This window comes from Thalassophryne amazonica, chromosome 19, assembly GCF_902500255.1.
Source record: "Thalassophryne amazonica chromosome 19, fThaAma1.1, whole genome shotgun sequence".
In the NCBI taxonomy this organism is placed as follows: domain Eukaryota; kingdom Metazoa; phylum Chordata; class Actinopteri; order Batrachoidiformes; family Batrachoididae; genus Thalassophryne; species Thalassophryne amazonica.
The window spans coordinates 39,996,267-40,020,666 of record NC_047121.1 but is presented as its reverse complement, the minus strand read 5'-3'; the positions used below and the strand labels follow the sequence as shown (position 1 = coordinate 40,020,666).

The window sequence follows — 24,400 nt, the reverse complement described above, 5'->3', positions numbered from 1 at the left end:
AAAACAAGGTTACAATGGGCTAAGGAAAAGCAATCGTGGACTGTGGATGACTGGAAGAAAGTCATATTCAGTGATGAATCTCGAATCTGCATTGGGCAAGGTGATGATGCTGGAACTTTTGTTTGGTGCCTTTCCAATGAGATTTATAAAGATGACTGCATGAAGAGAACATGTAAATTTCCACAGTCATTGATGATATGGGGCTGCATGTCAGGTAAAGGCACTGGGGAGATGGCTGTCATTACATCATCAATAAATGCACGAGTTTACGTTGATATTTTGGACACTTCTTATTCCATCAATTGAAAGGATGTTTGGGGATGACGAAATCATTTTTCAAGATGATAATGCATCTTGCCATAGAGCGAAAACTGTGAAAACATTCCTGCAAAAAGACACATAGGGTCAATGTCATGGCCTGCAAATAGTCCAGATCTTAATCCAATTGAAAATCTTTAGTGGAAGTTGAAGAAAATGGTCCATGACAAGGCTCCAACCTGCAAAGCTGATCTGGCAACAGCAATCAGAGAAAGTTGGAGCCAGACTGATGAAGAGTACTGTTTGTCACTCATTAAGTCCATGCCTCAGAGACTGCAAGCTGTTATAAAAGCCAGAGGCAGTGCAACAAAAATATTATTGATGTGTTGGAGCGTTCTTTTGTTTTTCATGATTCCATAATTTTTTCCACAGAATTGAGTGATTCCATATTTTTTCCCTCTGCTTGGTCTAAAAAAGTAACCGTTACTGACTACCACAATTTTTTTTCCTGATTTCTTATAGTGTTTCTTAAAGTCAGAAAGTTGCCATTTGAAATGACTTTAGTTTTGTGTCATGTCTGTGATCTGCTTTTTTTCTACAAAATTAAACAACTGAATGAACATCCTCCGAGGCCGGTGATTCCATAATTTTTTGCCAGGGGTTACAACCCAGTAATATTTGGTTAAATGTCCCTTAGCAAGCTGCACCTTGACCTGATGATTTTGGTTACCATCAAGCAAACGTTGCAAAGTTCTGGCTGGGTATCTGACCATTCTTCTTGGCAGAATTGGTAGTTCATTTAAATTGGTTGGTTTGCTGGTATGGACCTGGCTTTTCAGTGTAGCTCACAAATTTTCAATAGGGTTGAGGTTGGGGCTTTGGGAAGGCTATTTCAGATTCCTGATTTTGGGATCATTGTCCTGTTGGTTCACCCAAATGTGGTCAAGTTTCAATCATCTAGCTGTTGATTTGTGGTGATGTTGAAGAATTTGTAGGTAATCCTCCTCCTCCATTATTCCACTGGCAGGAAAACAGCCTCAGGGCATGATGCTAACCCTACCATGCTTGGCAGCTGATACACTATTCTTAGGTTTGAAAGCCTCAACTTTGCTCCTCCAGACACACCTCTTGTCACTGTGACAAATTGCTCAATCTTTGTCTCATCTGATCATAAAACATTTCTCCAGAAGGCATTTGGGTTGTTCACTTGGGCATGTGCAAGTTGCTCTCTTGCTTGAAGGTGTTGATTTTGGAACAGGGGATTCTTTCTTAATTGGCACTCTCTCAGTCCATGGCAATGTAAGTCAGTAGCTGGACAGTGATGTTGGTGCTCCAGCATTTTCCAGTTCATGACAGGCCTGAGCCCTGGGTTGCTCCTGAGCATCTTAACCAATTTCCTGTCAACTGAGAGTGGCAGTTTGTGTCTTCCTCTAGACGTTGACAAGATGGTGACACATCCTACTAACTTGTACTTGCGTACAATTGTTTGTACTGAGGATCTTGTAGTCTGCAGTTATTTAGAAATTGCTCCAAGAGTCCTTCTCAACTTGTTTAAATCTCCAGTTCTCCTTCTTAGATCTGCACTGACTTCCTTGGACTTTCTCATTGTTCTGAGTATTAGTCAGTCCAATGAGTGCTGTCAAGCACACCCTTTTATGCTGGCAAAGAAAAACTACCAGTTGTAGTCAATCACGATCACAACTGAGGAGTTACTAGACCATGGCCTTGTCATGTTAAAAGACATAGTAGAGCCACTTATTAAAAGATTTAAGTGAATGTATGTATATATTTGAGTCAGTATGTATATTTTTGACAATGTGTGGATGAGGGAAGATCCAAAATAAATTCTAGCTTATGTACACAATTCTTGTTTTTTTGTAAAATCAATAATGATGTATGCTGTACAATCATTCCACCCTGGCAAAAGAACATCAAGGACATCAATAAAAGCACCAAAGTCCCATGACATTCCTACCCATCATGAGTGGATGTAAACTTCTGACCACAGAGTATCTCATATAGCTTTTGTTAGATGTTTACAAACTGCTTCATGAGAATATATCTATGCAAGTTGCCCCAGCACTGTCTGAGCAGTTTGGAGAATCATTTGTGTCTACTTGTACTCAGGGGTCGGATGGAACTGCTTGTCGTCATAGAAAGATTGTTGTTCTTGTTGGTGTGATTTCTTTGTTGTCTTTGTTGCTGTCTCATGCATGTGTAGAAAAAAAAAGTGTCAATGCAAAGGTACAGCTGGAAAAAGCCTGTTGTCATGAAAAAGTGATTGTCATCATTGTTGCAATCCTTTTTTGTTGTTGTTTCATATTCTGTAGATCTGTGTAAAAAATAGTCCAAAAAACCAGCTATGAAAAAATGACAGCATTTGCATTGAGTGATTGAATGCCACTGCTGGGTTTTGTCATCTTGCAATAACAGCCATTCCAGCGAGGCACTTGCGAGAACTGTAATTCAAAAGTCCTGGCGATGAAAGGGTACAGCCTGCTACATATTGTCATTTTGTAGTTTTTTGTTTTTTTTTTTAAATCCAGCATTGCAGTAACATAATCTCTTATAATGTTTAACAACCTCTCTGTTTATTACTTCGTCCACACATGCTATATCATATATTTTGGAATGTCATATCATTCACCGTGTGTTTCCATTACAGTTTTTTAAAATAAGTGCTTTTTCAAATCAGGCTAGAGAAACCACCTCATGCAAGCATAAATGTGTTATTTATTTATTTTTGCCAGTATTTAAGGTTTTATTTATTTATTTCAAAATACAAGTGTCTCCATTAGGCGTTTTTCCAATTTGCAATTTCAAATTACCCAGTTTAGAGGGAAATGGAAACCCTAATGTTGTGATCCTTTTTTGTTGTCATTGTTGCCTTGTGTGCATCTGTGGAAGAAACCGTGCAAATGAAATTCAAGGGTGAAAGCATCTAGCCAGCTGACACCCCTGCACACCTGCCAAACCAGTATGCTACAGTGTTTTTGGTTGGGCATCCCTCCCTCCTCTTTCTTTGTTGAAACGACGACTGTTTTTGACAATCAGAACAGTCTGTTGGATTAATTACGTTGCTGTCTTAAAATGAAGAGACTGAAGGAATAAGTGAGCGATGAATGAAGGAAGGGAGGGTGAGAGGTGGTGAGTATAATGGCTGATGGGAGAATAGAGGGAGGAATTGTTGCAGTGAGGAATGAGAAGATGGATTGAGTGAGGGAGAGCCGAAAAGTTCAAGGTAAAGGAGGATAAAGGGGAAAAATATGTGCAACAATAGCCAGCTTCAAGTAGAGGAAGGAAGGAGTCACTGCAGGAGTCTCGCCGATGTGCTACATGACATTTGAGTAGTGTCAACATGGCAAGAGCATGGGTGTGTCTTGATTCTTACATGTTTGAGTCGGTGAAGGCCGCCCATGTCTGTGTGTGTGTGTGTGTGTGTGTGTGTGTGTGTGTGTGTGTGTGTGTGTGTGTGTGTGTGTGTGTGTGTGTGTGTGTGTGTGTGTGTGTGTGGCTATGGGCGTGGTTTATTCTGAGGCCGGGTCTGCCTCCCGCCATCCCATCAGGGGTCCCAATGACTTTAACAGTCGCAGACCTCCATCACAGCGAGACGGAGGAAGAGAGTGACGGCGAGGTGGGGTGGGGGTGGGAGAGATATGCGCAGTGGAAAAGTCAACATCATTTTCAGTCTGGTAATTCTATTATATTTTTTGCTCCTCTTTCAGAACAGAATTTCTTTTCAGTCAGCAGTCGTATGCCCTCTGTCCACCCATCCGTCATGGTGCTACTGTTGAGTGCAGGCGTCACCGGCTGCTTTTTGTCTGCTCGCCAGGGTTCAGGGGAAAAGATGGCTTTACATTTCGATGATGTGTACTTTCTGAAGTCAGACAGATGGATTTGAGTGAGTTTTGTGTTGGCGAGTCTAACAGAGGGAGAAGCAAGTCTTGAGCTCAAGCTCGGTTGATCGACGTCGCTTAATGAGCCATCCGCCACAGAACAATCATGACTACGGCGTCTGAGGATGAAATGAGCTCCGGGATTATTCCAGTGCAAACACAAACACACTGTAACATCGTTTTTAAAGCCTTAACAAATTCATTTGTGCATTCTGCACATAACATGTTGCCTTGAAAAACATTTGGGGTTATTGTGCACTTAACTATGTGTCCTTTCTATTTACAAATGTGAACTCATCGGTTCTCAAATAAAGGCATCTTAAAACAACACGTTGGTCTGTGATTCAGTGTTTGTGCCTCTGCATTGATTGGCAAATGTCAGTTTGATTTTGCTTGAAGTTGAGATACCTGTTAAAATAAATAAATCTCCCACACAGGTCCTGCTGAAGTTCCCATGATGTCCCCAAATGGCTCGATCCCTCCCATCCACGTACCCCCAGGATACATCTCACAGGTTAGTTTGTACATATGTCCTCTCTAATTTTTGAAAGCTTTGATAATGCTTCTTTCCTCCTGTAAACTTCACACAACTGTGCTTCTTCTTCACCATGCAGCTTTTATTGGTCACATGCACTCACCACACAGCCAGAGAACTTGGTTAATCAAGTCTTACATGCACTTTGGAATGTGATACTTTAGACCAAAATGCAGTTATGTCTTCTGCTATGCAGTAATTAAATGTATTAAATTAAAAGTAAAAGAAGTTATTTTTTCTTAATGATTTTGTAAGAGTGCAACGCAACACTGATTCACCCAAATTATTTCTTGGTGGTTCTCTAAGACCATAGTATGGCCTTGACATTTGGTCAGTTCCATCCAAAATTGAAGCACTTTATACTCACAACTCTTCCACTGTTTTCAACCCACGTTGGTTCCAAACTGTTTGTGTTAAGAGTGATGAGCTCGAGTTTGACCTTTGAAGGTTACCCAATTTAAAAGGTCATGTGACCAAGGTGAAATATGACTTCATAGAAGAAACTGACCTTGGATTCTCCCTTGTTTTACTCGGGGTCGACACAGCAGGTCTGAGGTGGATCGGCATATTAATTTAACTCAAGTTTTATGCAGGGTGCCCTTCTTGACAGAACTCTACATTAAACAGAGAAAGGGCAGGGGTGGCCTTTGATGGGGCCTCTTTCACACTGGAAACAAGCTCACTTAACTGCTTGACCACCAGCTCTGCTTGATATACACCTTCATATTAGTGTATATTATTAAGCATGGGCGTATCATTAACCCATTTGGGAGAATAGTCTTTCTGTATATCCCTTATATTTAAGCATGAGGCCCAAATTTTGACGTTAACCTGGAACCTTGACTTTTGACCAGTTCTACTGAAAATAAAATCACTTTTAATGGAGCATGAGACCAGTAGACTGATTTGGGCTGTGTCTAAGATCCTGCAGTTATGGTACATCGTGGTGAAGAAAGAACTGAGCCAGAAGGTGAGGCTGTTTGTTTACTGGCTGATTTACACTCTTGTCCAAACACTCCCTCCAAATTGGGTGGGTTATTTAAGACACAAGTTTGCAAACTCCTCCTTTGTCTGGCAAACGATGCCACTGATGCATCCACATGTCCGCTCCTACTGGGGGGAAATGTATATATCGAATCATCACTCACCAGTATTACAAATAATTATCTGCAGAAAGTGATGAGGACAGAGTCTTCAGGCCAAAGTCTAACTATGTTCTTCTGCTAGAATAAATATCCTTAAACATGGAGTTGTGTGACTGAACATCTATCGGTAAGGACCAGCACTGCAGTTGGCAGACAAATTGGTTATAGCAAACCTGACTTGATTTCTGCATCGTACCGTACTTTCTGCATTGCGTACTGTGTCCTGCACGCCGTATCCAGATACCACCCAGAGTATTTCCAAGTGGGTGAGAACACGTCTGACACGGACAATCTCCTATTGTATGGTGAAAGGGCGACTTCATGCATTGGGCTTCAGATGAGAAAATACCTCATTTAGTAGGAGTGTGCAGGGCAGAAATCTGCAGAATTTTAGATGTCAGACAGCACTATTTACATTTGGCGCTGTCATGCATGTGTTTATTCTCTGTGTAATGTTCTCATGTGAAAATTTGTCTTTTGTTTGCTTAAAAAACTGCAACAGCGTGGATTTGCTTCAATGTGACACTTGCAATGAAAAATGAGGACATATTCAAATGTTTTTCCACGCAGTATGACAGAAAGCGTGTCTGCTGTGCAGCGGGATTGCCTTCCTGTGCCGGTGGCAGTCGGGTCACTGGCTCGCTGTGGGTGTGTGTTTGTGTTTGCATGTGTGTGGGTGAGTGTGTTAGTAGAGATTGGGCCAACTGTGAGCGGGAAACACTGTCACTCTTACATAAACAAGGCTGATAGTGGAGACAAGCACTGGATGGATACATCTAGGGGCGCGAGCGGTGGTGGAAAGTAGTGTTTTGATTTATGAATTTTTTTTAAGATTGACAGTGACCTTGATTGGAATGCATTGTGTTGACAGCTGGATTTAGCGTGTGTGGGTGTTTGCTTGTGTCCTCAGTGGTTTGGTCACACTGTGATTGTGCGCTCCATTTCCAGTGCATACGATCTGGAATATGCATGTGAGCCTGTGAATGTATGCAGGTCTTGTCCACATGTACTCAGACACTTTTGTAAATACTCTTGTTTTGCTCTCTGTTAACAGGGGAGAGGATGGAGGTGCAGGAAGGAGGTGTTCTTCTTCTCCTCCTCCACTCAGTTTTTCTCACTCGGATTAGTTTTGTAACCCTCTTCCTCCCCTTGACCCTCTCTAATGCCCTCTCTTCTTCTTTCTGCCGTATTTTGGCACTGATTGTGTTGATTCCTTTCTGGCTTCTCAGTGTGTGTGTGGGGTGTCTGAGGTTGTGTTTTTTTGTGGGGGGCTGTTGTTAGGGACCTGCAGATGACTTCCCCTCTCTGCAGGGAGTGTGTGTTTGCACTCTGCTTGGAATGCAGGCCTGTGAAAGTGTCTGAATACTTGGAATGTGTGCATGTGTATGTGCACGCGTATGTGTGTATGTTAGTTCATGAATATCAGTGTGCGTATTTACTGTATTTAACGTGTGTAAAGCTAAGCAAATGTTTGGAAGTTTTTTAAAACTTTTTAGAATTGTGTACATGGAAATTTGCAAAGCTTGTCTTTATCCCTTATTAAAGAAAAAAGGCAGCTTTGTCTTTGTTTTTAAATTGCACCTTTGGTGTCTTTATATCCAGTCAGTACAGCTGCTCCCACTAAATGACTGACAGCACAATTAAATGTGCTGCACACTACAGCAAAATAACATATGAGGCTATTTTGCACTTTAATAATATTTTTCGGAACACATGAAGCCAATTGAACCTTTCCCATCAAGATTGGCAATTTGCTAAATAACCAGCAGCACCGTAGCAGAGCTGGTTCACAGCAAGAAGGTCCCAGGTTCAAATCCGACCTGGTCCTTTCTGTGTGGAGTTTGCATGTTCTCCCCGTGTTTGCATGGGCTCCCTTGGGATGCTCTGATTTCCTCCCACCTCCAAAGACATGTAGGTCAGATGAATTTGTGACACTAAATTGACTGTAGGTCAACACCTACCAGGTCATCACGCTTAACTGGTTGAAGCAGTTCAGAAAATTAATAAAATTCAGATCAGGTTTGAATTTTCACCTTCTAAATGAAACCTGCAAAACCACTCAAGGTTTGAAGGGAAAATCACAGTCAACACTGCAAATGTGCACAGGCCTAAATCATAGATACTTAGCATTGAAATTACAACAAAATAAAACAACAATAAAAAATTGAATTTTTGGGGGGGGTATGATTGTGTTTTCATATGGGTTTCCTAATACAATGCATCCAGAAAGTATTCCCAGCGCTTCACTGTTTCCATATTTTATGTTATAGCCTTATTCCAAAATGGATGAAATTCATTTTTTATCTTCAAAATTCTACATGCAATACCCCATAATGACAGTGTGAAAAAAGTTTTTGAGATTTTTGCAAATGCATTAAAAATAAAAATAACTAAGAAATCAGGTGTAAATAAGTATTCACAGCCTTTGCCGTGAAGCTCAAAATTGAGCTCAGGTGCATCCTGTTTCCACTGATCATCCTTGAGATGTTTCTATAGCTTCTTTGGGGCCCACCTGGGGTAAATTCTGTTGATTGGGCATGATTTGGAAAGACACACACCTGTCTACATATAAAGTCCCACAGTTGACAGTGCATGTCAGAGCACAAACCAAGAAGGACGTCAGAGGAATTGTCTGTAGATCTCTGAGACAGGATTGCCTCAATGCACAAATATGGGGAAAGGCACAGAAACATTTCTGCTGCTTTGAAGGTCACAATGAGCACAATGGCCTCCATTATTCATAAAAGGAAGAAGTTCGGATCCACCAGGACACGTCCTAGAACTAAACTGAGCAATCTGGGGAGAAGGGCCTTACTCAGGGAGGTGACCACTAGACCCGATGGCCACTCTGTCAGAGCTCCAGCATTCCTCGGTGGAGAGAGGAGAACCTTCCAGAAAGATCACTATCTCTGCAGGAATCCATCAATCAGGCCTGTATGGTAGAGTGGCCAGATGGAAGCTACTCAGTAAAAGGCACATGGCAACCTGCCTGGAGTTTGCACCTGAAGGACTCTCAGACCATGAGAAGTAGAAGGAACACAAAAATGTTCAGTGACTTTGTGTGTATTGGACTGACAAGGTGTGGCGTTGGACTTTACATGTACTGTTTCTTTTTCTGTCTTACTGTATGTCTCAACAGTGTCTTCTTTCTGTCTTTTCCTCTGTGCTCCAGCCTGAAGTTTTATATTTGTTGAATTTAAGTTACGTAGCTGCTGGCCTCAGCAGAGTCATTCAAAGCGTCACAGTTGCACAGAGAAGCGCAGAATTTAACAGACTGGATAGAACAAACAATTTAATTTTAGTGAACATTTAAAGATGGGTAGAATGAAGTGATTGTCATGAAATACCACTATTTTGTGTTTAGATTTGGTTCTTTTTACAGATGGAAGTGTTTGGTTAGTTGCTGCACCTCAGGAAATCTAAAATTCAGATGAATATGTTTTTCAAACACACCAAACACACTCAGAGTCTAAGCTTCATCTCTGTGTGCAGCTAGACTTTTTATTTGTTCTTAAAGAAATGTGTCAATGATCATTTGTATTTTCTTGTATGTTTTGGAGCTGCAAAACTGCAAATTCTCACATATAAAATCACAACATCGTGTTATTTAATCACATGTCTGTTGCTGTGTATTGATGATAAATCTTTACTAGTGTTGAGTATGGAATAATTTTGTGGTAAAATTATTGCTACATATTTGGATATATAGAAAATTAAACTTGGTTTATATGCAGCTATGTCATATGTTTTATCTAAATATACTTGAGATTAGAGTAGTGCTGATTTTCTCTCACTGATAGCGTAGATTTATCGAAACTCCTTAACAGGATCAAGTAAACATTGGCAAGAGATACTTTCACATTCTTTGCCTCTGTTGTAACCTTTTATGCTCTATTAAATAAAATGAGAGCAGGCCGTGTGAGGTGTGATGACATTTTACAGCTTTTGGGTCAGATTTCTTAAGCATTTATGTCTTGTGTCCTCCTCGCATCATGTTACATGTGAAATTCCCGACACGTTTTCTTTTTTCAGAGTCTCACCTACTCTGTGTTTCCGCAGGTGCTGGAGGATACCACAGGAGTGCGCCGCGTGGTGGTGACTCCCCAGTCTCCAGAGTGTTACCCTCCCTCCTACTCCCCGGCCTTATCCCCCACACACCACCTGCCTCCCTACCTGACTCACCCTCACTTTATCCCCAACTCCCACTCTTTCTATCCCCCTGTCAGCCCCGGGGAGCTGCCCCCCCACCAGTACTACCAGCACCACCTCCCTCCCATGTACGGTGATCCAGGTACTGTCCATCAAACCTATAATCAGTGATGCTTTCTGGAATCCAAATGGAATTATCACTCCAATAAAGATACTTTTTTTGTTGGGTCACTTGTCTTCTGTTTCAGAAATCATCCCAGTTTATGGGATGTCCAATTATATAGGCAGAGAAGAGACGTACAGTAAGCCGCAACCCAAAAAGATAAAGGAACAGAGACAACTAGAGAGACAGAACCGACTGAACTCCCCTCCTTCCACTCTCTATAAAGGCAGCCTGGGACCAACACACAACGGATACAGGTGAGCTTCCAGCTCCAGTGTCCTCTTAGCTCTGTCGCCCATGTTTTTATGGCATGTTGGTTTATCAGTGAAACCACTTAAAGTCATGTGACCCGATCACCACCAAACCCAATGAAGATTGAGCTTTGCTTAGAATACTATTAGTGCTGAAACCGTAACCTACAGGTGCCTGCGGGTCATGTAGGTGCTGGTAAGCTTGGTCAGGACATACTACAGATGCAGGTGTGGCGGGTCAAAAAGTGACAAGGCAGAGTTTCTACTAAGTATTTACTAATCTGCAGATATGTTACACATGTTCTAAATGGCATATAACAGTCTAAGATGTGATTACTTCCATCTACTCTTCCCCTCTGCCTCTCACACACACGTGTGCCAAATTATTCACGTTTACTTAATTAAAACCAGGCGACTCTCTGCACTTAAATAATCCATCTGTTGCTCTCCGTCTTTCCTCCTCACTAAAGATAAAACAACACCCAGTTTACTGTCTCCTGCTTACAGCCAATGTGAAGGCAGCATATGTAGTGTAACCAATGCTCACAGTGCAAAGCCTTGTTGTTTGTAATGGTGTCTATCCTTTTTAAAATGTGGATTCAATAATAAAACATATTCTACCTAAATGGTAAAATATTCTTCTTTTTAAATTCTTCTTTTTTCTTTTTTTTTTGGCAGGTTGAGTCAGATTTTGGGTCTTTAACTAGCACATATTGTCGGGGGTTGGTGGTACGGGTTGGATCTCATGATGGGTCATGTGGGAGCGGGTGTTTAAAAAAAAGCCCTGACCCAACTCGTGCATAAGTACTAATTATAAACAAATTTGGAAGAAGATGGAGCGTTCTGCATTATTTAAAATCATTATTGAGAAACATTTTCCAGAAGGGCACCTAGCGTAAAACAAATCCAAATGTGGATCTGTACTGGATCTGCTGTGGTGACCCTGAAGAGTGGATCCTCGCCTTGGAGATTCTTAGCTAATACTACAGTATAATTACTGTACATTGTAGAAGTCCTATTTCTGAGTTATAAAGACAGGAAGACATGAAGAATCATCTTACTTTGGACAAAGAAAATGTACTCAAACTTTGTGCACTCCAAATCTTCCACAAAGTGCCTTTTTTAAAAGTGAGCACAAAGATGTTGCACAGCATTCATGGACTCACGTAGGTGTGAATGTTGTTTGTCGGCACAATTATGGATTGACCTTTGCTTCTTTTAACACAGCAGCAAGTCACACGTGCCATCACTTGGGTCAGTGGGGTCAGGGGGCGGAGTCAGCAGTCCAGGTGGGAAGAAGCCAGAGAGACGACTTAGGAGCAGCCCACGAAACATTGAACCAGAGACACACATACAAGGTAACACACACACACACAAACTATAAACAACCAACACTGATTTTCAACTTTTTCCCCTCATAAAGGACACAATGATGTGATTATTTGCTTTTTACACTCACACATGCAGGCTCATACTTGGATCTGGCACTGAATGCTGAGTTCTTGCACCTTAGAACAATTTTATATATATATATATATATATAAATATTATTATTATTATTATTATTATTATAGGTTATTAAGGACATAAAAGAGCTGGAAAAATATGAAATATGAGTCAATAATGTATGGAGAAATAAAAAAGTAAAAAAAAAAAAAAAAAACTAGTTCTACTTCACAAACCATTGAATCAAAACCCATAATCTGTACTTCAGGAGATGAAATAATACAACAGAGGATAATAAACCAGGAATTATTGGAATTAAAAGCAACTGAGTACACCGAACATAAGATAATGGATTTGGAAAACGAAATAGACCCGGATAATATGTTTTTTTCGACTGATACCGTTCATTGCAACTACTATACGGAACAGGATTACAATAATACAGTTAAAACAGAAGGTAAATTATCAATTATCCACTTTAACAGCAGACGTATGTACACAAACTTTAACAGTATCAAAGAATTTCTTCACAAGTTTACAATACCCTTTAGTATAATAACAATTTCAGAAACATGGTTCAATGCGCAAAAAGGAAGCAAAGGCAAAGGCAGCAAAAATTCCCGATGGTTGTAACAAGGAGCAGGAATCACTCATAAAAATCAATCCAAACACAATGTTTCTCTCCAGTGTTAGTGAAGCCGAAATAATAGATATTGTTAATAAATGTAAAAATAAAAAATCAACTGACTGTTATGACATAGATATGAAGCTAGTAAAAACAATAATCAAAAGCATATCAAAACCCCTGACTCATACATGTAACTTGTCATTTCAAACTGGGACATTCCCGATCAAAATGAAGATGGCAAAAGTTATTCCACTATACAAAAAATGGAAATAAACATATCTTCACAAACTACAGACCGGTCTCTCTACTTCCACAATTTTCCAAAATTTTAGAAAAGCTTTTTAACAACAGGTTAGGATCCTTTATAGAAAAATATAACATAATTGACGAATGGGTTTAGGTCTGGTAGGTCAACTTCACTTGCAATAATTGAAGCAATAGAAGAGATTACAAACACCTTAGATAGTAAAAACTATATAGTTGGAATATTCATTGATTTAAAGAAAGCGACACACAATCACTCAATTCTACTCAATAAATTAGAAAGATATGGTATCAGGGGAGTGGCTTGGAACTGGATTCAAAGCTATTTAACGGAGAGACATCAGTTTGTGCAGATGGGTGCATTTAAATCTGGGTGTTTGGGCATCCCTTGTGGGGTCTCACAGGGATCCATACTGGGTCCACATTTTTTAAATCTTTATATAAATGACATATTTAATGTGTCACAATTATTAAAATTGTTATTATTTGCAGATGATACCAATATATTCTATTCCAGTGATAACTATAGCAAACTTATTAATGTGGTAAATAGTGAATTAATTAAGCTGAAAACTTGGTTGAATATTAATAAATTATCCCTAAATATAAAAAAGACTAAAGTCATGTTTTTTGGAAATCATAATGTCAATTCTAATTTATCAATAAATATAGATGGTGTCAAAATAGATAAAGTGTCAGAAGTCAAATTTTTAGGGATAACCATCGATAGTAAATTAAGCTGGAAGTCTCATATCAGCCACATACATAAAAAAGTTTCCAAGAATGTCTCTATTATGTACAAAGCAAAATATTTTCTGGATCATAATGCATTATATTTATTGTATTGTTCTTTAATCTCTCCTTACTTAACATATTATATAGAAATCTGGGGTAACAATTACAAAAGTTTGCTACATCCCCTCTGTATAATCCAAAAGCGGGCAATAAGAATCATCTATAAGGTAGGATATCTTGATCAAACAAATAGTCTATTTTTGCAATCCAAATTGTTGAAAATGCCAGATCTGGTTAATTTTCACACTGCACAATTATTATATAAAGCCAGTAAAACTCATTACCCAGTAAACTCAGATAAAACTCAGATAAAACTGAAGTTATTGTACTTGGCCCCACAAATCTTAGAAGCATGGTGTCTAACCAGATCGTTACTCTGGATGGCATTTCCCTGATCTCTAGTAATACTGTGAGAAATCTTGGAGTTATTTTTGATCAGGATATGTCATTCAAAGCGCATATTAAACAAATATGTAGGACTGCCTTTTTGCATTTACGCAATATCTCTAAAATCAGAAAGGTCTTGTCTCAGAGTGATGCTGAAAAACTAATTCATGCATTTATTTCCTCTAGGCTGGACTATTGTAATTCATTATTATCAGGTTGTCCTAAAAGTTCCCTAAAAAGCCTTCAGTTGGTTCAGAATGCTGCAGCTAGAGTACTGACGGGGACTAGCAGGAGAGAGCATATCTCACCCGTGTTGGCCTCTCTTCATTGGCTTCCTGTTAATTCTAGAATAGAATTTAAAATTCTTCTTCTTACTTATAAGGTTTTGAATAATCAGGTCCCATCTTATCTTAGGGACCTCGTAGTACCATATTACCCCATTAGAGCGCTTCGCTCTCAGACTGCGGGCTTACTTGTAGTTCCTAGGGTTTGTAAGAGTAGAATGGGAGGCAGAGCCTTCAGCTTTCAGGCTCCTCTCCTGTGGAACCAGCTCCCAATTCAGATCAGGGAGACAGATACCCTCTCTACTTTTAAGATTAGGCTTAAAACTTTCCTTTTCGCTAAGGCTTATAGTTAGGGCTGGATCGGGTGACCCTGGACCATCCCTTGGTTATGTTGCTTTAGACGTAGACTGTGGGGGGGTTCCCATGATGCACTGTTTCTTTCTCTTTTTGCTCCGTATGCATCACTCTGCATTTAATCATTAGTGATCGATCTCTTTTTCCTGGTTCTTTCCCTCAGCCCCAACCAGTCTCAGCAGAAGACTGCCCCTCCCTGAGCCTGGTTCTGCTGGAGGTTTCTTCCTGTTAAGGGGGAGTTTTTCCTTCCCACTGTGGCCAAGTGCTTGCTCATAGGGGGTCGTTTTGACCGTTGGGGTTTTTCATAATTATTGTATGGCCTTGCCTTGCAATATGGAGCGCCTTGGGGCAACTGTTTGTTGTGATTTGGCGCTATATAAGAAAAAAGTTGATTGAAGTTGATTGATTGATAATATTCTGAGTCTCTTCACCCAGAGAGAAGGAAGCTATAACTTGAGGGGATGTGGTAACTTTAAAGTCAAGGCAGTGAGAACTACCAGGAAAAGTTTCTGTGTGTCCGTGTGTGGCATTAAGCTGTGGAATAGTTTGGCACCTCAGCTCAAGCGATGTCCTAACAGCTCAAGCGATGTCCTAACATCCATCAATTCAAAAAAGATACAAAGAAATGGTTCTGTTGAAATACATGAATGAGGAGAGAGGTGCGTGATCGTCACGTCTTTTTAATTTATTTCTAGTTAATTTACCTTTGCTTTTTTGCCTTGTCAGCAATAGAAGGGGTCTTGCTAGGACACACAAACTTTCATAAAATACCTGGAATTATCCTGTACATCAGTTTAATTATATATATCATAGCCATAATTCTAAACTATATTATAAAAAAAAATTATAATAATGATAATAAAATCTTACTATATGTTTGTTAATATAATAGATGTTAACATATTTGCATAATACCTGTTATTGCCGGTGTCGTAACCATGGTCAAAAGTATTATTTTTATACATCATGATCCTGTAGTTGAAATGCTAGTCAAATAGAAGTATGGTGATGATGGTAATAACTAAGAGAGAGGGGGAAACATGTATATGTATATGTATATATGTATGCGTATATATATGTGTATGCGTGTGTGTATGTATGTATGTATGTGTGTGTATGTATGTATGTACGTATATATATATATGTGTATGTGTGTATGTATATATGTGTATGTATAATATGTATGTATATGTGGGTGTGTATGTATGTATATATACATATATATATATTTATGTTTATATTTATATAAATATGTACATATGTAAGTTTATTGATACATAAAAAGACTTTTCCTTTTCTTTCCTCCTTGTTTCCCCCTCTTACATCACTTACATCATTATCACCAGATCAGGGTCGGCAAGTGGGGGTCTGTTGCTCAAAGGTCTCCCCCTTCTGTCAGCAGACTCCAAAACCTTGTCTTTTAATGCAGAGCCTAGGACATTCAGCAAAGGGTGGACCTGTGTCAGGGGGCGACCCCTCTCTGGCAGCAGGTTTACAAAATACTTTGCATCTTTTAATGCACCACACACATGACAAATGGGGAAGGAGGGGAAGTGGGAAAAAAAGAAAATAATAATAATAATAATAATGATAATGATAAATTAATAAAAAGGTTAAGGTAATTAAATTAATAAAATAAAATGAATGTAGCATAATTGTATATATGTATATGTATTATGTGTATACATGTGTGTATAGGTGATGTATGTGTGTATTTTGTGTATGTATGTTCGCATGTATGATTTGTATATATATATATATATATATATAGAGAGAGAGAGAGAGAGAGAGAGAGAGAGAGAGAGAGAGAGAGAGACAGAATTACCATCGACACACACAAGAATAGTCCTTTTAAGTAGTCATTTTCTGAGTAAATGTGGGGAATTTATTGACATATGAAAATGGCTTAAGGAATGACACCAGCAATATCAATAGCAATTTAAAAAAATGGTAGTAATAATAATAATAGAAATAAAAAAAATTAAAAAAATTTTTGATTGACAATAATTATTGTCATTATTACTGTCTATTATGGTGGGAATTGTTTTTATCATCATTATTATTATTATTATTATTATTATTATTATTATTATTATTATAGATACTCATCACTAATATATGATATCAATTACATAGTAATAAAAAAGGAATATTGGTCACACTTGGTAGTCGTAATAACGTATGGGTATTTGGGGGTGGGATTAAATAAGTTCGTCTTCATCCCACCCCTTTTCGGGTTAAGTGCGCGGGTATGTATGCGTGTATGTTTGTATCTCCTGTTCTTTTCAACCCAATGTGGGTAAATGTAGATGTCAAAGAAATGCTTATTTTGTAAAACTCAAAATAAATGATCAATCAGTCAATATGTATGTATATGTACGTGTATATGTGTGTGTATATATGTATATGCATATATGTAGTATGTATGTGTATATATGTATACATGTGTGTGTGTGTATGTATGTATATGTGTGCGTGTATATATATGTGTATATGTGTAGGGGTATGTATATGTATGTGTAGGTATAAATGTATGTATGTGTATATATATGTAGTGTATATTTATTTATGTGTTAGTGGGTATGCATATAGGTATATATGTGAGTGTGTATATCTGTGTGTATAAGTGTATATATGTATATAATGTGTGTGTATGTATGTACGTATACAGGTATATATGCACGGCCCAAGCAGAAGGTCACCCCCTAGAGCCTGGTCTGCTTGAGGTTTCTTCCTAAGAGGGAGTTTTTCCTCACCACAGTTGCCTAGTGCTTGCTCTGGGGGTCGGCAGGGTTAATATGGAGTGACTTGGGCCAAGTTTGCTGTGATTTGGCGCTTTATACATAACATACTTATACATGAATTGAAATGTAATTGAATATTGAAGTGTATGTCTGTGTTGATATGTAGTGTTTTGTGAATTTGTGTATATGTTGTTATGACTGTTATAATTGTTGGACTCATTCTAGCAGGGGTGGGCGTTGATAAGCTTTGCTTCTGCCCACACCCTTTCGGACTCACAGACTTGTTTATATAACATTCATATTATTGGTATGTTTCTGTTCTTTCGGATTTGTGTGTGTGCCGAATAAATCCATTCATTCATTCATTCATTATATATTTTAATTCCTTGCTACCTTTCTGAAAGAATAGTGTGTGATGTACTTTGTCAGCATGGAACAACACTTTGAGTGCTGTGCCTCTTTATAAACAAGTTCCATCTTTTGTGTCTCCCTGACTGGCTTTGTTCTGTTCAGCCTCGTTGGCCTTTTCCAACGTGAGCGGGCCAGATAACACACCTTTCTCCCTTTCAGTTCTTTCTTTTCTGTTTTTTTTTTCCCAAAGAAAGTCACCCAAAAAGATGAATGGATGAATGCAGCCTCACTGAGGTGAAGGGAATGGGGGGTATTATCGGGATGGAGGTGGTAAGGTGTGGAAGGGGGTAAGGGGGTTGTCTGGGTAACTGCATAGCTGAACCGTCCCCGAGCGCTATCGGTTTACCTTCGTTACAATACCGGCCTTGTTGGTGAAGGCTGAGCCACAGGGGGGATGGGTGAGAGAGGGGAGAGAACAGGGGAGGGGGGAGTCGCATACCTGTAGAGTCCCGCTTGAGATGAAGGAAACCTTTGAGCTCTGAGGTTTAGACAACACAACTCAGCCTTATCGCACACCAGCATACACACAAACACACACGTTAAGAAATGCTAATGTGCAAAGGCATGAGAACGTGCACACATTTACAGTAAAAAGTAAGTCCCTTCGGCTGCTCCCTTGTTTCCACTCGGAATCGCCACAGCAAATCCGAGGTGGATCTGCATGTAGAATTGGCATAACTTTAACGCCGGATGCCCTTCCCGACGCAACTCCACATTACATGGAGAAATATGGCAGAGGTGGGGTTAGAACCGAGAACCTTCTGCACTGAAACAAAGTGCACTAACCACTTGGCCACCACACCCACAGTACTTGCATTACTGTTCCACTTACATAAGATGTCTTTTGGCACATCAGATGTGTCAGTTATTAGAACCAGAGCATTGCTAACTCATTTATGCATACAGATATACAAAAACCCGCACAGCACACACAGCGCACAGGACAATCTGTGGAGGCGTTGACAGAAAAACATGCATTTGTTCCTTGTGGCTTGGCCACACTTTATTTTTGTGGCAAAATTTTGAGATTAAGTTCATTGATTTGATTAAGAATACAAAAGGTTTTCATGCATAATTTATTGTGCAATTATTTTGTGTTATGTCTGATTTCGTTGAACTTTGCACAGCAATTTTGCACACACACACACACACAATATTGAGTTGTCTTATTCATGTTGACCTTTTGAGGTGATGGGTGCAAGCAGTGTCCAAAAGGGAGGCTGTTATCATATTAGTTAGCTTTGGCGTGTAATGAGATTGTGTTTCATCCTACTCTATTGATTGTTTCTCAGAAACAAATAAAAAACACAAATAGTTTTGTTAAAGTATTTCTTCACTTATTTACCAAGTAGCAACTGAGAGTACGAGCTCACTACGTGACGAAGTGACATACAGTTTTCTTGAAAACAAGCTGGTTCAGTTTGTTTCAGAGCAAATAGTGTACTGTATTCAATACGACAATATCAGGCCTATCGTCGACAGTGTGAGGTCAGTCCCAAAGGCCACCTGTGCCTTACATGCATGGCACATGGACTGTCATGGTTGCCAGAAAACCTCTCACTTCTGAGCTCATCCTGTGGACAGCAAAGTGCCTGACACTGGCACACTAGTGTTTTAAAGATAATAACAGGTGACTTTCCAGTTTTTAATATTAACAACTAGACCAGGGCATCAGGAAACCACAGGCTTCACAATAATAATAAAAAAAATGCAGTAAGGTAGCAATAAGGAGCCACATGCATGGAAATGAATCAGAAATATTTCAGAAAATAATTCAAAGTATGGAAAATACTGAATTTATTTTCAACACAACCAATTGGACCAATCAGACATGTGGTTTTGGACCCACATTCAGTTTGTGAATTTCATTCAGACATGCTTTAAAGTTGTACTCCACAAGCTGATTGGGTTATTTCTTGTTACACCCAAGACCTTTGTTCACTTTGCATTAGTTTGTTCTCCTATTCTGTGCCACATAAACTCCAAATGCATTTCTGCGGTGCACCTCTCTATCATGCGTCGTAGAGCCTTTTTGGCTGGAAGAATGGTTAAATTTGATGACATGGCTATGGGTTTAACTCTGCACAGTGTGTGTATTCTTTAGTACTCCAGGGTCTCCCCTCTAATCGTAATGGCCTGTTGGGCTGCCAGGCCAACAAACATTCTTGTAAGGCCAGAATTTTTTTTTTTTTATAATGCCAATGAAAAATAACCCAGATGAAATAACAAAAAAGAATGCCAACATCTATTCATTTGGAAATCAGTAGTCCTATAGGTGCATCCACAACATTATCTATAAGTGGAAAAGCATGGTCAAGACAGTGACACCAGTTTCTGAAAATTTACCAGAATTATTATTATTATTAATATGCATATGTCATGGACATGAATGCGCAAAGCTCGTCAGCAACTCACCGTGTCATTTAGGTCCTTCAGATTTTATTTGAGTAAATGCTTCAGGGGAGTACAAGCATGGCAAAAACCTTTCAGCTTTCAACCCCCTGCCTTTTTAAGCATTTTTCTTATTTGCCTCTCACATGCCTGAAAACGCTCCTCACCATCTAACCATGTCCTTTAGGTCCTTCAGACTTTTTTCAGTAAAATGATTCTTGGGAACATGAGCATGACTAAAACCTTTCAGCTTCTGGGGGGGCTCTGCCCACCATACTCCCCACCTTTTTAAGCATTTTTCTTTTTTGCTTTTCAGCTGATTCCCCAATTACAGTCCTCTTAACTACCTTCCACTTTAAGCATTTTTTTTATGTAGATGTAAATTAATATTGAAGGTTTTCAGCTAGTTGACAGTAGGGCTAAACAATATGGCCAAATTATTATATCTCATTATTGTCATATAAATTGTCATGTAAATGTCACTTATATACATGCTGTCCATATTCTTGCGCCGTTTAGGTGGGTAGGGACAATTCCCATGGGATAAAAAGCTTTTCAACCTACCATCCCTGGTTCTCAAGACCAGGCACCTATTCACAATTTTTGATAAAACTGCACGTTTTTCAGCTGTGATTGTTTTTTTGTTTTTTCTTATTTTGAAAATTAACCTATGCTTAAATTTAAGAATTTACTAAAAGACAAATCTACATTTTTGGCTGGTGAAAACTGATCTCAGGAATATGCTGGAAGGAGACCACTTGGTGACCTGCACAAAGATTTCGATAAATGGGCCTCCTGTGGCAACATTTCCATGTACTATAACCATGGTGCCATAGAAGTCTAAGTGCAGGAATGAATCATGCACACTGTGTTCTTGAAGTGCGATATTTGCAGTGTTCATAGATTACACAGTTTATTTTTATACAACAAAAATATTTCTGTAAATGTTTTGAATGAGAGTGAACTTTGTCACTCACTGCTTTTATATTTTTTAGCGCCTCTTTTTTTCTCTGGTCAGTGCGCCTCATGGTGTGAAGGTTTTGATGAGTACCACTGGGCCAGAAAAAAGTTCTATTCTAAATACTGCATATACTGTTTCATAATGTAAAAGACAAAAATAATTGGCGTATTCCAGAAGGATGTACGCTACACAGACAATCAGTAAATGGAAAGCGAGGTGGGTGGCTCAGCCTGGAGTTCATAGCTTCATACAACATTGATTGACACATGATGGACAGGAGTCTGTCAGTGTGTTGTCGTTTGTCTCTTTTGGCCTCCCAGGATCTCAGTACTGGGCTGGAGATCAGGCTGAGTCAGCTGGATGTACCACAGTGTGCACACGAGTACTTACGAAAGCACCCTGCGACGAGGCTTCCTGTAAAACAATCAGAGCACGAGGGTCCAGAGGATTGGGGGTATGGGGGGGCGGGGTGTGATAGTGGAGTAAACATAGAAAAGAATGTTAGATTTGAAGGACAGACGTATGAACGATTCGAAGCGAGAGAGAGAGAAAAATTAACCATAGCTGTGAGAACAGAGAGATGGAAAAATGGAGAGACAGAGTCGAGGCATTCCGACAAAGTTTCTGCTTGGCCCAGCACATCCACGTACAGTCCAACCCAGAATACCACACACGCACACACACACGCGCCTACGCTTTGCCCTTGATGCCCTTGTGCGCTGCGTGTGTGGCTGTTGCCCCGGTGCCAGTAGTGCAGCAGGCTGACTTGGCTACCTCAGTGTCCATTCCCCAGGAAAGGCAACTCTACAGGCCATTTTCCTCAGAACTGAGCCGCTTACTGAGCAGAAACAGATGTGGGCCCTGTCCTCTCGGTTCCCCCATTTTGGCTCTGCATCATTACCACCGCAGATCCTGTCTCTCACTCAGAGAAACTGGGATTTCAGCAGAAACAGATGGACCAGCTCCCTTGGCTCCTCCATCTTTGGTTCTACGTCTGTTGTGTGGGCCGCTGAAGAGGAGGTACTGCTGGCCCACCACCAGAAGGCGCCCTGCCTGAAGTGCGGGCTTCAGGCACGAGAGGGCGCTGCCGCCTCAGGAACAAGCCGTGTTGACAGCTGTCACCCATCATCCGTGACAGCTGTCACTAATCATCACATCTGGTATAAAAGCAGGAAGACACCTCCACCAAACTGCCGAGATATCATCTTCATCTGGAGGTAATACTCTCAGCCTTTTGTGATTTATAAATCTGTTATTGTGAGTGTTTGCAGGAGAACCGGTCGTTTTTACGGAGGCTGTGCAAGACGGCGCTCCTTTTCATCTGAGACCGCTGCAACGTGTTGAGTGACAGGTGGAGGTGGCATTCCCACCATTGTTACTGGGTGTTCACACACCCACCCTTTGACTGTCTTTTGCTTTCTGCCAGCAGTACCAGATCCGACACGCCGGGAAGGTGGCCACCTGGGGACTCCGGGACTTGGCGGCTCCAGTATTCCTCGGGTTCAGGTGGCGGTGGAAATCGTGTGGTTCCGGTTCGTTTCCAGACGGGCGTCTCCTATTGTCGAGCCTGCCCACACGACACCTTTATTAATTGACTGTTGCACATTCTGAATCTGCTGTGTTTGGTTGTGACATTCACAACAGTAAAGTGTTATAATTTGTCTCCTTCCATTGTCCGTTCATTTACGCCCCCTGTTGTGGGTCCGTGTCACTACACTTTCCCAACAACGTCATTTTCAAGAGCTGTGAATTCAGGGTAAACCAGATGTGCACACCAACTGCCACCCTGTTGTCCGTCATGTTGGCTCATTTGATAGAATATGGGAGTTTTAAAATGTAACGCTGATATAATATGGCAACATTTGAAACATATCGTGTACTTTAATATTTTGACTTTTTTTTTTAATTTGTGCTTATTAAATGCTTAATAATTCTTTGTAGTGTGTTTTCAGATGCACAAACATCCTACCAAGAAATTTTCGTGGAAGCATAATAAGCAGCGAGTTTGTGTTTTTCTGACACTGAAATAATGTACATTTTGAGCATCTGTTTCATAGTTTTGGGCTGAGTGTAAAGGCGGCAGGAAAGGCACAAACATGGGAGTTTCCTTCAAATGAAAGTTCTGGAGAAGGTCTTGTCTACCCTCCACTCTGATTGTGCACTACCAGACTTTTGGCTCACCAGACACCCCTCATTAGACCCACATCTACTCTTGCAGCAAAGATCGTTTCCAGATAAAATAGTGATTTTGTCAACAAACAAATGTGATAGCAATTCCATAGAAATTGCAGAATGTTGCTGGAAACTCTAAAAACTAATTTTTATTAAAAGACTCCAATAACTCAAATCAAGATGAACATGGTTATTAAAGGAACGTCAATAAAGGGGTCTGTTCTAATATGTCAGTTAACAGAGATATGGAAAATGTTTACATCTTCTGCACAAAATTTCATGCCAGTTTTCCAGAAAGTGCATAGGGTAAGCCATGCACATTACACATAGTCAATCACGGACAACCGTTGATGTAAAAATGACACCGCAATTTAAAATTAGATATTACTGCAGTTACATTTTCACAAGCCGGCAGCTCATATATACACTCTGCTACTTGCATTGTAGCCACGTTTCTCTAAGCATGATCCAGCACATAGGTGCTGAGTGCTGAGGATCCCAGTGGCTAAAGAAGGCCAAAAGGATGCCTATGCTTCACCTGCCTGTGGCAGATAGATGGTTATTTTTATGTGGTGATGGACCAGTTGTCTGCCTGGTTGGTTGTCATTCAGGACCAAAGATGGTTCCATCTCTAGGTGATACTCTAGCACATTTCTCTGGCTATGATCCTCAGTGTTGGAGAACCCAAGAGCCTGTATACAACCAAGGGAACACGCATATTTCACCTGGCTGTGGCAGATAGGTGGCTACTTTTGAGAACTGGGGATGGACCGGTTGTGTGCTCGGGTGGTTGCCGTCCAGGGCCAAAGTCTGTTGCATTGCGTGGTAAATACAGTAACACATGGCACCACCCCACTGCATATTACCAGACCTGACGTGGCCTAGTCCAATTTGCATGTAAATTATGCAATGGTGTCTGCAAACAGAAGGTTTAGTCATGTCCTGTTTCGGTAAAGTGGGATTTGTGTAGATTGCACAACCATATTTCCATGGTTTGCGATATTATTTCATTCTGAAAGTCTGTTATCAATTACTGTATGTCACTGGGCTACTTAATAGTAAACAATTCTGGTAGAAAAGAGGCTTTTAAAAGCTCAAAATACTTTTATGTTTTGATGATATCCTTATTAGCACTAGTTACCTTTGACCATGTTATGACTCAGACC

General features: G+C 40.0%; 1 protein-coding gene across 4 annotated transcripts in view; it reads left to right on the top strand.

Annotated features, from left to right (window-relative positions):
* The window catches only part of fndc3ba (fibronectin type III domain containing 3Ba), a 240,241-nt gene that overhangs the window by 131,052 nt on the left and 84,789 nt on the right, over window positions 1-24,400 (top strand). For 3 of the 4 annotated variants that reach the window (XM_034159779.1, XM_034159780.1, XM_034159782.1), the window contains 4 exons: window positions 4,592-4,668; window positions 9,894-10,125; window positions 10,232-10,403; window positions 11,625-11,755. In XM_034159779.1, coding sequence (XP_034015670.1) covers window positions 4,592-4,668; window positions 9,894-10,125; window positions 10,232-10,403; window positions 11,625-11,755 — 612 coding nt within the window. The remainder of the gene's footprint in view (window positions 1-4,591; window positions 4,669-9,893; window positions 10,126-10,231; window positions 10,404-11,624; window positions 11,756-24,400) is intronic. The other variant, XM_034159781.1, reaches the window with a different exon arrangement.